The following is a 17167-nucleotide window of genomic DNA, read 5'->3' on the forward strand; positions in this document are numbered from 1 at the left end:
TTAGAATTTATTATAAGTAACTTTCCATGAAATCCTAAAGTAATTTTGAACAGACCAATGGGATATCCTTGCTAGGGATGTGAATCGTGAGATCGATCGTCTTAACGATCGATTTTGGCTGAGGGGGGGGGGGGGGGGGGGGGAGAATCTGATCGTCTTAGTTTTTTAGGTTAAAAAATCATTTTATCGGGGGAGGGTGGGAAAACCGGCACACCAAAACAACCCTAAAACCCACCCCGACCCTTTAAAATAAATCCTCCACTCTCCCGAACCCCCCAAAATGTTTTAAATTACCTGGTGTCCAGTGGGGGGGGGGGGGGGGGGGGGGGAGTCCCCGGCACGATCTCCCGCTCTCTGGCCACGGCTGCATTAAGAGAAATGGCGCCGGTGGCCCTTTGCCCTTATCATATGACAGGGCAAAGGTAGCGCCGGCGCCATTTTGGTTCCTGTGACCCAACGTCACGAGTGTAGGAGATCACTCCCGGACCCCCGCTGGACCCCCAGGGACTTTTGGCCAGCTTGGGGGGGGCCTCCTGACCCCCACAAGACTTGCCAAAAGTCCAGCGGGGGTCCGGGAGCAACCTTCTGCACTCGGGCCGATTTGCCAATATTCAAAATGGCGCCGGCGCTACCTTTGCCCTCACTATGTCGACATAGTGAGGGCAAGGAAAAGGAAGGTGATTTGCAGATTTCCCCTGACTTTTTTTTCAAGCTAGATGAAAAGTGAATATGATTAGTATTAGTATTAGTCTAACTGAGTGAGAGGGAAGCTTCAGAAGATTTCCTGTCAGGTTATTTAGCATATAGAGGGAACTTTTATTGTTTATTTTGGAAAAGACTCCTATGTATGCATGGAGAGTTGGAAACAAATCTTCCCAAGTATCCACATCTGCATCATCATTCACTTGGATTGCAAAGCAGTTCGTCTAAAGAATTCAGCCATCACATGAGATTTAGCTGAGAACTAAGACTGATATTCTGGCCAGAATTTAGAAGGGACTTTTGAAACCCAATATTTAATTTTTCTTGAACTGAACTGATATAAGGTGGGGTTAGTCATTTTCTGTGATAATTTATAAAAGCCAGTTTTCTTTATTTTCCTATGCAAATAAATTCTTCTTTTGCTATTATGTCATGTGCTTCTGTTGCCTATAGAGCAGTGGTCCCCAACCTTGTCCTGGGGGCCCACCAGCCAGTCGGGTTTTCAGGATATCCACAATGAATATGCATGAGAGAAAATTTGCATGCACTGCCTCCATAACACGTACATTTTCTCTCATGCATATTCATTGGGGATATGCTGAAAACCCGATTGGCTGGTGGGCCCCCAGGACAGGGTTGGGGACCACTGCTATAGAGTATAAGAATCCAAATGTGTCATGGAAATGTGCATGCATTGATTTTGCTTATATTACTTGCAAGAGTGTATTTTATGTTGCTTTTGTTTTTGAATGCAGCCTCTCTTGCCCACCCCTGGGAAACCCTTTAGTTGTGTGGGTGCCCATTCTAAATCACACTGCTGAGAGGTGGAGTTATTTGTGTGGCCCTTTCCATACTTGGTGGGTGTTTATAGACACATACTATATTGCTGTGCTTGATTCCCCAAAACAGTGAGGCATTCATACTGCTGTAAATGATACATGTGGTTGGTTAGGAAAATATACATTATTCTACTTGCTGGACTGGGTAGACATAGCAATACAATCTATTATGTTGTTAGTGTACAAAGTGTTGCTTAAAATTAAAAAAGAAATCATTTGTCTTGAAGTGATGTGTCTATTGACATATAACAGGCCTAGATTCAGTTTCCAGGCTTTGCTGCTTTGAGTAGAAACTCACTCTCCCTTCATAAGCAAGGCTGTAAATAGGGTAGGATGGTGGCTCTCATACTTGGTCCTTCTGACCCCTCATTAAGGTTTGTTTTTTAATGTAGTAATAAAATGAATATAATACACATCAGGTCTAAGAAAGTGACTAATCAGAAGATTTTGATAACAGACGCAGCCAGAACTTCACTCCACCTTCTTTCACTGCCCTTTCACAACATATTCAATAAAGACATAACACTCTGGTATGGGAAACATCAGGCCACAGCTTTATTAACAACATAAAACTCCAGTTATCCGCCACCAGCCAGCAAGATAACCAACCACAGGCCACCCGGCCTGGTCCTAGTTAGGCAGCACCCTCCGCCTAAACTCCAGCCTCCGCCACCGGCCAGCAAGGAGCTTAGCCCAGAGGAGCCAATTGCCCGATGGTATCGCTCCTGGCAGTATATGCCCAAAACTGGCTACCTGTCGAGCCACCACCTGGCACTAAAGAGGCTCGGGCAAACCGCCAGCCAAAGCTGCATCAGCAACCAAAACAACTAGCTACAAAGATGTTCACAACACAAGGGCAGGAGAGAGGGTCGCTGCTCAGCCTGGAACCCGGGGAGGAGTAGCACTGCCGGTTACCTCGCCCCTTAAATAGGTCTTTGAATCCCGATACTCCCTGCAGCGCTCGCTAATGCAATCGCACCACGAGGGAGTATTCAAAATTATACATACGAGGACTCTGGCCTCCCCCAACCCCGCACCCGCCCCTTCCAGCGTCAAGCTGCCGGAGCTTGTCTGGCGCGCCTGTTAGCGTCGGGCAGCCTGGCACTCCAGTCGAACTGCCCTTTCATTATGCTAAAAATTAGACAGTCGAGCCACTCAATAACTGAGTTTAAAACAACTGAGTTGGGTTATTTCAACTGGACATAAAACCCAAGAATCAGGAAAATTACAACAAAATTCCTCCCCTGAGGAGCTTAAAGACTATGTTTTAGCTAGGGTGACCAGTGATACTCCTATCTCGGTCTCCCCTCCTCCCTGGCAGTCAGATGGCAGGCTGATAGAGTGGGAACACAGTGAGGGTAATTTTAAAAACCATTTGCCCAGGTGAAAACGTGCTCTACCCAAGGAAATGGGCTTTTTAAAAAGCCCATTCACTTGGCCTATATGTGGGTAAAAGTACACATGCAAAGCCTCTGTTCACATACTTTTACCCCCAGTGAGGAAAGGCATTTCTGGGGATGGGGGTTGGGAAGGGGTTTGCACTTATACATGGTAACATAGTCAATGTCAGCAGAAAAAGACCCAAGCAGTCCATCTAGTCTGCCCAGCAATCTTATATATGTTTTGGGTTTTTTTTGCTTATACTTAGAGCAATTGTTGCTCTGTGCAGGTTACCCTGTCTTCATCTCCATCATTTAATCACTGTTGCATTTGGCAGCCTGCAGGCTCCTCCCACAGATTGCTGCACTAACCCCCGGGCCAGGCCTTCCCCCTCGTCAGGACACCACCAGCCTAACTCTCCTCCAAACTTGGTGGGATGCTGCGGTGTGATGCAGCAAGATGCCGTTGAAGACCATCGCATTAGGATGCTGGGTCCCACTTCCTCTAGGGCACGTGTATGGCAACTTCCCCAGCCTTAAAGGGCCAGCGGCGAGAAAACCCAACATGTGCTCTCAAATGACATCACCTTCTCTGGCCTATATAAGGCCACGCCAGACATCCCTATGGCGCCTCAGCAACAAGTCTCCCTACTGCCCAGTAGCATGAGTTGCCTCAGCATTCCTGTCTCTGTATTCTCCAGTCCTGAGTCCAGGTTCTTCAGTTGCTATGTCTTCTGTACTAATGTCTTCGCTCTTCAGTTCTGGTGGTCAATCTTCAGTTCCTTAGTTCTTCAATGTCCCCTGCCTCCTGTCTTGCTACTCGCCTTTCTGCCCTGCCTATCCATCCTGTCTTGGCCTTCAGATGTAACCGGTACTGACCATTGCCTGCTTCTTGGACCTGCCTGAACACCGTCAGCCACTGACCATTGCCTGCTTCTCAGATCTGCCTGAATGCAACCAGCCACTGACCATTACCTGCTTTTTGGACCTTCAGCTCATCAGAAGAGGCCACCACCTAAGACCTGCCTGCCCCGTGACCCAATGCTCAGCCCGAGGGGAAGGTGGGCTAGTAAAGGCGAAGCTCCAGCTGGGCCTCTGCCTCGTCTGATTCCACCTGCTGATGGTGGGGACCTGCAGGGCTCCTCCCTGCAGGTTGTGCCAACTCCACCTTGATTCAAGGGTTCACATCTCCAACAGATTGCTGAGGCCATGGATCTGGCAGACCTGACTTCCTTGCAGGCCATCCCGGGCCTTGCTCATAGTTACAACAACAACAGACATGGACTGGCTGTCCACATGGTTGGCCACTCTTACTCCTTCTTTGGCTCCACTGCATTCAGCGCCCATGTCACCACTGCTCATCACCTTGAGCTGCTCCATACCCAAGCAATGCTGTGGCTTCCTAAATCAGTGCCACATGCACTTCACCCTGCAGGCACTGTTTTTTCCAGATGATTTAACGAAGACCATCTAACATTCTCTCACTCTTGGATGAGAAGGCTTTGGCATGGGCATCCCCCCTCTGGGAATGTGCAGACCCTCTATTGTGCAACTTGTCCCAATTCACAGATCAGTTCAAAATGGCCTTTAAGGAACCTGGCTGAATGGCTACAGTGGGCACAGATCTGCTCCACCTCCGCCAAAGCACCAGTACACTGGCCAAATACACAATTGAGTTTAGAACCTTGGCAACAGAAGGCAGGAGGACTGTCTGCTTCTCACTATATTCCTCGAGGATATTTCCTCTAAAATCAAAGATGAACTCGCTACTTGAGATCTTCCTGCCTTGCTGGAAGCACTCATTGAATTAACTAAGAAAATCAATTTTCAAATTCAGCAGAGGGCCCGGGAAGTCCGTCCCCTGCACAGAAATATTACTATGACACCTCGGTTCAAACAGCCATTCTCACCACCAGCTCTGGCTTACTCAACTTGTCCAAAGAGCCCATGCAGATGGGTCACAGTCATTTGGCCCCTGAAGAAAGGCTTCGTTGAAGACAGCAGGAGTTATGTCTATATTGTGCCTGCAGGAGATACCTCATGTCCCAAAGCTTATTGAAAGCGGGGAACTCCTGCACCTAGGGTCCACTGGGGAGGTGACCCTAGGCCTTACTGTCCAGCTCCTCAATTACTATTGTCTGTGTCCATAGAGATGGGTTCCATTAGCTTTCCTACTCAAGTGTTTGTGGACTTAGGTTCTGGCGGGAACTTCATTATGAAAGAACTCATGGATTAGCTCCTTATTCCCATCATCCGAAGGGACTCTCTGCTGATAATTCTCTTGATCCATGAAGATTTTCTCCCCAGCCACATCACCTTAAGTATCACACCGATGACATTTTGCACAGACTTCCTCCAACAGGAAAGAATCACCTTCCATGTGATCCCCAGCACCATTCACCCTATCGTGCTGACCGCCAGCTGGCAAAGAGACTTTGATTTGGCCCGGATGAGCCAAATCAAAGGTAAGGATGGACTAGGACTCTGTCTCGATGCAGGGTGGCCACCACTACCACGGCGCCGTGGCAAGAGCGAAGGAGAGTGCTCGAAACTGAAAATGTTGGCCCAGTATCTCGAACCGAAGATACCACTGGTGATCGCAGTGAATCGGGATGTGTAAGTAGGCCTCAGTCAGATCAAGCAAGGCCAAGAATTCTCTGGATCAAACTGCCGCTATCACCGCCCTCAAGGTTTCCATACCAAAATGGGGAACCTTGAGAGCCTGGTTGACGCACTTGAGATCCAAAATTGGATGAAAGGAGCCCTCATTTTTGGGCACGACGAAGTAGATAGAATATTGGCCAGACCCTTGTTCTTCCACTAAAATGTCCGCTGTTCCCGCAGTTTTCCGGGCCAGGAATGGCCTGGCCACGTGGCGGGGAACTGTGGGTGAGGGGACCGATGAGGGACCCTCCCCACCCGGTAGGCACCCTGAACAGAGGCCTCCACGGGAAAAACATGTGGCAGACTCTCCACATGCTTTACAGGCCTGGAATGGGGCATCAGCACTGAAGAAAAAAAAATCGCTAAAAAAGTAAAAACAATTGAGCTGTGCAGGGCTGAAGTCGGTCAGCGGAGGCAGTGACTGAACTCTGCATGCTGCCGGAGCTGTCCACAATTCTTAAAAAGTAACAAATACAGCCCTGCTTGTACCCTTTTTTTTTTTTTTAAACTGCTCAGCTAAGCCAGGGGAAAAACACCCCCTGAGAGGGTACTGTTTTACAGTGGACAGCTAGATAATGGGGGAGGGACTGGACCACCAGTATCACCCCAGATGGTCACTGGGAAAAAGGGGCCTAGGATGGGCAAGCCCCCCCACTAGGCTCCCAGCAGAGCAGAGAGACCGAACTGTCTCTGAGAGGAAAAAAAGGGAGAAAACTTTCAAAGTCCTCTTTTTTTTTTTTTAAACAAGAATTTAATGCTTGATCCAGACCAAAAGTAAAGAAAATCCCCTCAGGAAAACTAAGGGAAGAAGAAGAAAGGGAAACCGTAGATTCAGCTGCCTGCACCTGCTGGAGACAGATGAATACTGAAGGGGTGTAGGGTAGGCTCTGTCCTGATATAGGATACCCTCACAGTTTTGGTCTGTCTCCACCTGCTGGACAGGAGGCTCAACCCATGGTCTGGACTGATCCGGGTACATACAGGGAACTCAGAAAATCATAAGGAATTCTAACAAAGTCTCCAACACAGTGTAAATTCTTTGATGCATTTAAGAGAATTAACTCTTTTATTCTGTGTGATTTATAACTTCCTGTAATGAAAAAGATCTACATAGTACTTTAGAACCTGTTAAAAGCAAATGCAACTTAGTTACTCTGGACTTGTACAGTGGTCACTGATCTATAATGTCACTGCACAATGCATAAGGGCAGCGAGACAGCAGGAAACATTCAGGGTGTGGTTCATAAAACAATTTTACCTGTACGTCATCTGTGTTCACAATGGCACCCGTAATGTTTGACAGCAAACGAATAAACTCCTCCTCGAACTGGCGCACCCTGTCTGGGATCTCATTGATGACTATTTTGAGTCGCTGGTCATCCCTCAAGATGTAGATTCCAACCACAGCTGTGTCATTGTGCTCCGCTAGATCTGCTGCCATGATGTCCACTACAAAATAGCCAGGGCTGTAGCTTGCAAAGAGATCGAATGTTCTCAGGATCCCATTCGTGTAACCTTTGGGATTTAAGCCAATCATAAAGCAATATTCAGTTCAAGCTTCTGAGCAGTGAGGGCAACTCCAAGAGAGCAATGAGGAAACAACTACAATTTTAGGCTTCCTGGAAACATAGAATATGATGGTAAGCAAAGATTACCCACAAATCTAGTCTGCCGAATTTAATTTTAACACAAAATGCTTGCCTCTTTTGCATTATTCACATCTCAGGAGGACAGTTTTCAAAGGCATCTAGTCATGTTGATGATTAATGTAGCTAAGTTGCCCCATTTGAAAATTACGCCCTCAATGTGGCCAAAAGTAAGAGTGTTTTTGATCGTATCAAAATAGAGTGGGGGCAGGGTTAGGACAAGGAAGGAAAAGCACTTTTCCATGTGTACTTTCACCTTGCAAGAATTCAGAGGCAAAATCTGTGATATTCCAACTGACCCTGAATTTTCAAAGGGAAACTCCACAGGAAGTTTGCCTTTCAAAATGTGCTTCCTGGTCTCCAAAGAATTTAAAATTTGCCCCCTTTATTTTTATTATTAATATTATTACATTTATCACCTTACAAAAAATCTCAGGGTGATAAGTATCTGAATTTCCCTTGCATTCATCCTACTATCTACACAAATAATAGTAGCAACAGCATAAGCTCCACTATCTGGTATTTTTAAAAGTGGAGGAATGTGACATACTGGATTACTACATCACAAATATAAGGAGTCTGAAAATACAAGAAACCAAATATACATTTGAGCCCCCACCTCTCAAAAAATAAGAGAAAGACTATTATAACTGCAGCAAGAAAATAATTTCTTTTGGTTTTCATTTCATTTGTTTTTTAAATATATTTTATTTCCACATTGGGTGAAGCCCCAGATATAGGACATAAGATGGGTTAATAAGGTTTTCCTTCTTGTTGATCTAGGTCCTTTACTGAACCCCAGATCTTGCTAGAAAGGCATCTGAAAGAAATTCTAGGGTTTGGTCACAGACTGACTCTGGATCACTCTTTTTATGCGAGGTCAGACTGATAGCTAATGGCTACTAATATATAGATTTTGAGTTTTAAGGCACATAAGATTAAACCAGCCCTTTATTTACTTTTCTTTAATCTATCCACAATCAATTAAAGAGCAAAGATAAATTGTAGATACAGAGCTATGGATATCATAGGTATATTTTATTGTAACTGGCAGTTTTCGACTGCTCCTTTCTTTCCAGCCCATTCAGGGTAAGAGGCCATGCACCAGGGCTATCATGGGTCCTGAAGCAGCCACTAGGTGTCACCCTTACGCAATAACCGTTTCTCCCCCATAAACCCCAGGAGCTGTGAATGCTGCCTCCACAGCATCCCTAGTCCCAACTGATGTGGGGAACAGACACAACTCAGGAATTGAATCAGGAAACTTTTGCATGACAGTGAGCAATCAGGCCCGCCCATAGTTAAATATTTTTTTTATTATTTTAGCTCAGAGCTTAGGCTACAAACTAGACTCAAATCTTATAGCAGTTTTTTTTAAATTACACCAACTACAACATTTCCGGCCTCTCCTTGAAGACTCAGCCTTTGCAGCAGATGTCCAGGCCACCGTGATCTCCTTCCTGTAGTACTCCAACTAGCTATTCATTGGAATGCCCATGAAACTCAACCAGCAACTGCGACTTGTTCAAAATACTGCAGCACAAATGCTGAGAAACAAAAACAAATTTGACAGGATCACACCTACCCTAAAGGCCCTCCACCGGCTTCCGACTCACTATCATACAAATTCAAAATCCTAACCCTAGCCTACAATCACATCACAGGAAACACACCTCTCTACCTCAGCAGCTATCTCACCCTCTACATACCTTCCTGCCCCTCCGATCATTGTCACAAACCCGCTTTGTCATCCCTACCAACCAATTATGTATTGTCAATATCAAGAAGAAGACTTTCCAAGGTGCAGCACCAACACTGGACCGCTCTGCCACAGAACATCAGAAGAGCCCCAGACTTCCAGCATTCAGAAAGCTACTGAAAACATGGCTTTGCCAATCTGCCTTTGGCCCACCTTGAACTGACCACCACATCTGAAGACAACATGTGTTATCCCTGCCAATTCACTTACTTTTACATTTCTAGGCAAAACTATTTACATTATTTCTTTATCTGTCTTAACATCCTTCCATGTGTTCTGTCAACCACTCACCCCCACATTCGTTACTGTAATTAATAGCTAGTTATTGCCTGTTTGAATCAGATTCCATGTTCTCCATGTAAGCACCTGCCCTTACCAATATACTGTATTTTCTTAAATTTTACTGTAATGTTAGTCCTTTGTAACTTGCTTTGAACTCTTTTTGCTGGAAAAGTCTATAATAAATAAATAAAAGTCGACAACAATATAAAAATGAATGTCTTAATTCAGCCTAAACTGTAACCTACTATATAACTACTAGAGATGTGAATCGGAACCAGAATTGGGTCGGATTTCAGTTCCGATTCACATCTCTATAGATGTGAATCGGAACCAGAATCGGGTCGGATTTCAGTTCCGATTCACATCTCTAATAACTACATCTTAGAAATAAATACAAAGCAAAAAAGAAAACTTGTAAAAGTAAATATGTCACACAGTAGTCTAATGTTGAGGGGAAAAAACACTAAATATATTTAAATGTATGTGCCTGTTTATTTTTTTTATATACAATTTGAGTATTTTACATTACTGTTTCTGTAGGTGTCACACTAGGTAACTGAGACTTTCTGTGGAATTCAGGGACCCTACATTAGCTAAAGAGCTACTCATTCCTTGTCTTCATCCTCTTCTACTGATCTCTGCTCTGCACACCAGGCAGGGCCTGAGGCATATGATCTAAAAATCAAAGGATGCCCTGGGACTTATTTTACCATCTCAAAAGTATACATTTAGCAGTCTTTGAAGTGGCCTGGATGTAAACTTCCAAAGGCAAGATCAAAGAAAGGAATAATTAATATTATTATTACCCAATTACAGTTTGGTGAACCGAGGCAGAGGGATAAAATGGGACTTGCAGAGGGGAACTCTTGAATTCATGTCCCAAGAACAAAAGTCCAAAGTGAGGAAATGGCTCAGAGTGTTTCCATATGATTTATCATTTTGATGTGTTCTTTCTATATTCTGGATTATTCTAACCACAGAGAGATGCAGAGATAGATGAGTAGAGTACTCACCTATGACAAAGATATTTTTCACTTCCTCCGAGTCATTGGAATGTTGCTTAATATAGTGGATCCCAAGGATGCTGTAGAAGACCAGACTGTTGTTCCCCACATCATCATCCAGTGCCACAACCTTGATTAGTTCTGACCCCACCTTGGCATCAGTTGCAACCCCTGTTTTAATGGGGGAATAATAGAATAACACATGACTGATGTAGCAAAGAAGAAAAATAATAGACCTTCCAGGAGATAGACCTTCCAGGAGATTTAGGGAAATAATCCAAATACTGTCCCATGGAGTTCCTATATAAGATTCCAACATTCAAGAAATTTGAATTTTCAAACCAAAAGTGAGTTTTGGCAGTATTTGACTTGGCATTTTGAATTACAATGATTTGAAATTACAGTGTTTCTAAATTACTAACCATTATCCAACTTACATCATTTGTTTCAACTTAACACACCTGAATGTCTCCCAAAATGTGTGTGTGTAGATCCTATCAGATCTCTTCTTGCAACCATACTGAATATTCCATTGTTTTGGGGAGAGATTAGATAAGCAGTTAGTATGGGTGTATGGATCCCCCATGAGGAGCCTAGAATGGTGTGCTCTTAGAGCATTTATATACCTCTGCCCCCATCTTAGGGAGTGAAATCTTCAGTTTACCCTTCCAGGGACAGCATGTCCATGGTTATTCCCTATTTTGCTTATTTTTTAGGAGGAAAGCTTCCGGAATCTCTAGGCATGAGATTTGAGTTCAGAGAAGAGACAGAGAGCCTTTGCTCAATTAGAAAACCATGTTTTGGGACCTTGTTTTATTCTTGAGAGGGGAGATTTTCCACCCTTGTCATCTCATGTTTTGATTTCTCTTTTTTGAATCTTTTGCTTTTGGCATGCATAAGTACTCAACCAGAGTCTCGGTGCATGTAAAACAGAGGAGTGGTGTTTCCCACCTAGAGAACATGGGTGGACTGTGAGGAGTTCTGGAGAGGAGTGGGTTCCCATCACTTCCTGGGGGAAGAAGAGAGAAGGAGACTGTTTGGACCTATTAGTAGGTTCCTTATCATCTCAAGGAGAAAAGGAGGAGGTATTCATCAAGTACAATGAGTAGAAAGGAGAAGAAGATGGAAGAACTTAAGGAGAGGTAGGAGTTTTTGGATATGTCTATGATGTCAATTTGACTAAAAGGACAATCCCATATCATTCAGAAGATGATAAACTGCCTTAACATTGATTGGAAAAGAAAAAGAATTGGATTTAATTGGACTTTAAATTTAACATATATTGAAACGAGGAACGGTTACAAATCTACTAGAGGGAATTAAATTTGTAACATCTTATTTGAGACAACTAAAGCTTCTGATTGTAATGGAACAATTAATCAATTTCATCATTCATCAGTAAAGGTTATGTTGGAAACCATCTTTGCTTCTAGGATGCTTATTGCTGCTGTGATTGTTAGGGCTGTGTACAAGAACTTAACTGGAGATTTGAGTATATGCAAACCCCAAGGCCTAGAAGAGAATTCCCCCTGCTCAGGGAATCACGACACTCTGACAGCATAACAGCTTGGGAAGACTAACTACAAAGACTGTGTTTGAGGTATGGTTGCTGGAACCTTTCTCTGGGACTATCAGTCCAGAGATTACACACCTGTTGGTACACTGATAATTGTGAGTTCTGGTGAAGTGACATTAGCAAGAAAAGTGCTACATGCTTTCTCTCCTTAGAATAATGTCAATACAGTATCCGGTTGGCATGGTTTGGCACTTTCTTCTTTAGACATAAAAAATGTAATGTAATGCTTTACACTGTGTCTATGCTTTTTATAGTATTACATATTACTAAATTCCAAATTATTTTGTTGAAAATAAGATACAGATCAATGTGGATAATTAGGCTTTTACCGCCACCCCACTTCCAGCAGCTGAAATGACCAGGGCCCAGCCATCATGTGCAGCGACTGCAGGTGCCCCTTCACCAGATCTCTGTAAACACAGAAGGCCAAGGAAAAATGAAAATTCTGGAGAGAAATCCCCTAGAAAGAAAGGTTCTGGCATAGCTTCAACACAGGTTTCCCCGACATGGGAGAACACCATGAGCCCCCTACCCCAAGGTCGAGAGGAGACGTGGGCAAGAATGACCCACAGGATACATATTAAATGGCAGTCATTCCTGCCAAAAGGGCCGCCTCTGAGGAGAAAAAAAAAGAAAAGGGGGCTCCAGTGCCGGACTCAACTGTTGCCGCGTCTGGATCGGAGGGCCTGACTGCAAGCGCTACCGAATTTGTGCCGCTGGACTTGGAGGGCCCTGTGCAGGCTCCTCGGAATCACTGCTGCTGATGCAAACAGGACAGTAGCGGCCAACATAGACCAGGCTCCATTACAATTAGAATCTGTGCAAAAATACCACAGGCCTGAAGATGGTAAGGAAACTGATGGCTGGTGGGCCCACTCCTACATCAGCTCAAATATACCATCCACTCCATCCACTGGAGACTTACTTTCCTTTAATTGTTTGCTTCAGCAAAAGTGGCTGATCTCACCTTTCTCCAGTTTATTTTATTTTTTTTTTTTAAAGATTTAATAAACAAGAGGAAGAAAGGAGGGGGAGGAAGAGCCGGAAGATTGCTTCAAACAGAAGCTTCTCCTCAGCCAAAAACAAGTTTCTACCCTCTAAGCTCCATCAACCCCCCCCTCTGGGACTGTGAGTCTTACACAGGGCTTGCTTAACTGGGAAGCACCAGAATTAGGCCCACAATTTGCTGTCAATAAATCGGAACAAGCTGACAAAAACAGAACTGCCCAAAATTCTTCATTGGGCTGGGCAAAGGCCGACACCTGGGAGTCAAGTTCCTGCTGCACAAGACAAGTATGTTCTGCCATCTGCTGGCTTTTTGCTGGAGCTGCTCCATGGTAACTACCAGTGATGATGTCATGGAAAAAGGTGTGTCCTCTCTCTCCATTTGCTAGTAGGGGGAGATAGCCCACATGTCTGGACTGGTGGAGCAGGATGAAAAGGAATAATCACTCAAAAACACTAACATAAGCCACATGCAGTATTTAGTTTTCAAAATATTTTTTATTCTGCCTAAAACTGTAAAATATATTATTTACTAGCATTAAATCTATTGAGAATTATTTTCAGCTGCCCAAAGTATAATGGTTCTTATTTCCTTTAGCTAGCTTATTCCTACAGTCTCTGTCCTGCCATAATACTATCCCCATTGCCTACCTGCAGTGTATTCAGACTTGGTGAACCGAGGGGGCTGGTCATTGATATCATCCAGAAATATTCGCACTTCTTGCAAGGTAGAGTCCATGCTGGGATCAAAGGTCTGGATTCTGGATGACCTCTGACTCCGAGGAACTGTCCAATTCCGGTTACTAGAGGCCTTAACAATAATGGAATAGTAGGGTTGCTTCTCTCGATCTAAGTTTTTCAACACTGTTAACTTTCCCTCTGGGGTCAGCTGGAAATTGTTTTCCTTGTTGCCATCTAGGATGATAAGGAAGTAAAGCTGTTTAGACTATTAAATTGTTTTGTGCTGCTAATTCTGATCTAATTTCTGGATTGAAGGCAATCAGAGGACAGGTAAAGCCATTGGGATATCTGCAGTCCACAACTGGTAATCACATCTCAATTTTTTCACTGCCAGTCATAAGAGTGATTCATTGGAAGATGTGCTTGCTTGTACAGTATAATATTAGCTTAAGTTTTGCTAGTTAATAACGTTTGCCAACAAGCATAACAAATTTTGGTTTGGATTTCTGTACCATCAGGAAACGTTTTAAATTTGCTCCTGAGCTTTGGAGGAAACCGAGGCTTTTTAATGTTAACTGATAACCTTTGTATCTCCATCAGATCCACATTGTTTAAGAGTCTTTACTTCTCTGAATCTGTTTACCATGTTGATTTTGCAATTTTTCCTGAAAGAACAATACCTATATAGATGGTAATGATTCAAATGGCAGTCACATATCAATGCAAAAATATCACTTCCAAACTGAACACAGGTATAAAGTAAGCTGAAGGGTAAATGTTGTTTAAGAACCCATTTAGAGACCAACAGATACAATAAACATGACTCTGTTTTCATCTTCCCAGCAGGCCTGTATTTATGCATTGGCTTATTAGACCTGGCCAATTTTTTGCTGTGGTAAAATTTGGGGAGGTAGCAAAAGTGTACCCTGCTAGATCTAGTAGGGGTACCTTCTGGTGCACGACAAGCGGCTTTGCTAACCATGCTCTCATCTACCATACCTGCTATGAAGTAATATACAATGGCATTAGAGCCTTCATCTGCATCCATTGCTCCACTGACGTTTCCCACTACAGTGCCGATTTTGGAGTGTTCCGGAACAGACAGAGCTTGGTACTGGAGACTTCCTCTCTTGTAGGGAAAATAATAATAATTTGGTCCTAATTAATAACAATATTTCTAAAGTACATAGTTCTAACAATCTACTATCCACTGTATAAGACTATTTACAATATAGTCCATACTTCAGAAAGTTTACCATCTAAATTAAATAAGGAAGAATGATTCTAGAGCACTAGACCAAAATTAAGAAGACCCGAGACACGAGTTCAGAACTCACTTCATGCCACTGACTGCATGACTTAAGGCAAGTAACTAGTTTCCTCTTCCTCTGTGACCCAATTGTAAAGAAGGTACTTGTCTTAATCAGGTTTTTGCAGTTAAATTCATATTAGGTATTATTTTTCCATTAAAGTTGGTTAAACGAGGTATAGGGAGATGAAATGACTTGACTGTTATCACACAGAGAGGCAATGACAGAGTTCTTCTGTCTCCCTTTTCCACATCCACTACTATCCCAGACCAACTCCTTGTACACTGCAACCTTTTGAAAGCAGCAAGTGAGAGAAGGCAGCAGAGATCAGAGTGACCACAGGCAGGCTCATTCATGAGGAGGGGAATGCTGGTGACTGCCCACTGCTTGAGTGTCAGTTATACGTGTTACCTTGCTTGCAAAGAGACCCTCAGATCACTTCATAATCAATGTCCCCTGAGGAGGGTATCACAACAACCAGACTCTGTACGACCATCACAAGCAACTAAGCCCAGTCACAGATGAAAAACAATGACCCGTTCAGAGTCTAAATCAGTGGTAGAGCTGAGAGCATTATTTATTTATGTATTTATTTTAAATGTTTATATTCCATTAAATGTAACCGCAGTTATTCTAAGTGGATTACAATTAAAACATAAAACAGCTGGCATGAACTAAAAATGCCATAAACACACAAATACATAGAAACAAAACTCACAAAGTTATCCTTACTTTATAAAGCCTGGACTATCCCGACACTTTTATGGCTCTGACTGCTCATAAAGGGCCGGATTTTAATAGATACGCGCGGGCGTAGATTTGTGCATGCAACCCGGCACGCACACATCTACACCCAGTTTTATAACATGCGCGCGCAGCCGTGCACATGTAATAAAATCCGGGGTCAGCGCGTGCCAGGGGATGCACACCAGTGCACCTTGTGCGCGCCAAGCCCTAGGGGAGCCCCAATGGCTTTCCCCGTTCCCTCAGAGGCTGCTCTGAAATTGGAGCGGCCTCGGAGGGAACTTTCCTTCGGCCCCTCCCACCTTCCCCTCCCTTCCCCTATCTAACCCGCCCCCCAGCCCTACCTAAATCCCCCCTGCCTTTATTTTATAAGTTGCCCCCGCCTCCAGGCAGGCATAGGTTGCGTGCGCTGACCAAAAGTCGGCCCACGATCCCGGGCACAGCGGCAAATGGTTGCTGTGCCTGGAGCCTCCGGCCACGCCCCCGCCCCACCCTTGGACCGCCCCACCCCACCCATGCCCGCCCCTTTTTTCGAGCCCCGGGACATACGGGCATCCCGGGGCTTTATGTGCCGCCGGGCCTTTTGAAAATAGGCCTGGCGCGCGTAACCCCCCCTACGCACATAACTCCGCCTGGATTTATGTGCGTAGGCTTTGAAAATCTGCCCCAAAGTGCACATCATTACTAAACACTTGATGTAATATAATAATATCTAAGTTAAGAAGTGGTAGAAATTTGCTTACTGGAGGTCTCAGGAAGATGGGCTCATTGTCGTCAATGTCATCCAATGCCACCTGCAAGGGCTGCATGGTCTCGTAGGGTACAGGCTGGCCAAGGTCATAACCCACAATGATCAACTGTACGAAAAGAAAACACACACAAAAATACCCTGGGAGTAAGGGAGAATATGAGTGTCCTACTGCAGGGGAAAAGGCACTCACCTCTTACAGACACTTGGGTCCATATCTAGCGTAGGTCATCTGAGGTTGCCTTGTGTAAGTCCATAATGCACAATTGACTTCCTTCACATTTTAAATGTACCTCCTTTCCAGTGTCTCCCTCATGAAAATGTTTCCTGACTCTGTTCCATTTCAGTGGATTATAAAAACCTATCTTTTGTCCCACAACATCTATTTCCTAAGATTTCTCAAATGTTTGCATATATGTCATTCAGATCATATCATTAGCACATAATTCAGTCAGGCAAATTTTTTCTCTGGGGATCTGCTATGTTAACAGTCCATTTACGCTTTTAAGTGTTGAAAGTCAACAGTTTCTGTGTAGTCCAATTTGGAAGTACTTTCCTGGTTTTCATTACAAAAATAAAATAAGTCCCACGGTTTTTGAAGAAAAGAATCTAAATTTGAAAGCCCATATTTTTCTGCCTTGATCTATAAAGCGTCGGTTATAAAAGAGAGCACCATGCTTACTTCAATAGCCCTACCTTCAAATGGTCAGCTCAGCCCATAAACTCTTGGCTTGCTGAGCCACAGCACAGTCAGATTTCTGCGCCACTGAAGTCTTAAAGGAGAATAACCAGGTTAAGTGTGCCTTCCTGTGAAGTGTTCCCCTCACA

The 17167-nt window shown here is 44.0% G+C and overlaps 1 protein-coding gene across 2 annotated transcripts in view; it reads right to left on the bottom strand.

Annotated features, from left to right (window-relative positions):
• CDH23 (cadherin related 23) overlaps positions 1–17167 on the bottom strand; it is a 1814588-nt gene that overhangs the window by 64080 nt on the left and 1733341 nt on the right. For both annotated transcript variants that reach the window (XM_029608940.1, XM_029608939.1), the window contains 5 exons: positions 16335–16448; positions 14537–14666; positions 13508–13771; positions 10285–10446; positions 6843–7099 (listed from right to left, as the gene is read on the bottom strand). In XM_029608940.1, coding sequence (XP_029464800.1) covers positions 6843–7099; positions 10285–10446; positions 13508–13771; positions 14537–14666; positions 16335–16448 — 927 coding nt within the window. The remainder of the gene's footprint in view (positions 1–6842; positions 7100–10284; positions 10447–13507; positions 13772–14536; positions 14667–16334; positions 16449–17167) is intronic.

This window comes from Rhinatrema bivittatum, chromosome 7 (assembly GCF_901001135.1).
Source record: "Rhinatrema bivittatum chromosome 7, aRhiBiv1.1, whole genome shotgun sequence".
Taxonomy (NCBI): Eukaryota; Metazoa; Chordata; class Amphibia; order Gymnophiona; family Rhinatrematidae; genus Rhinatrema; species Rhinatrema bivittatum.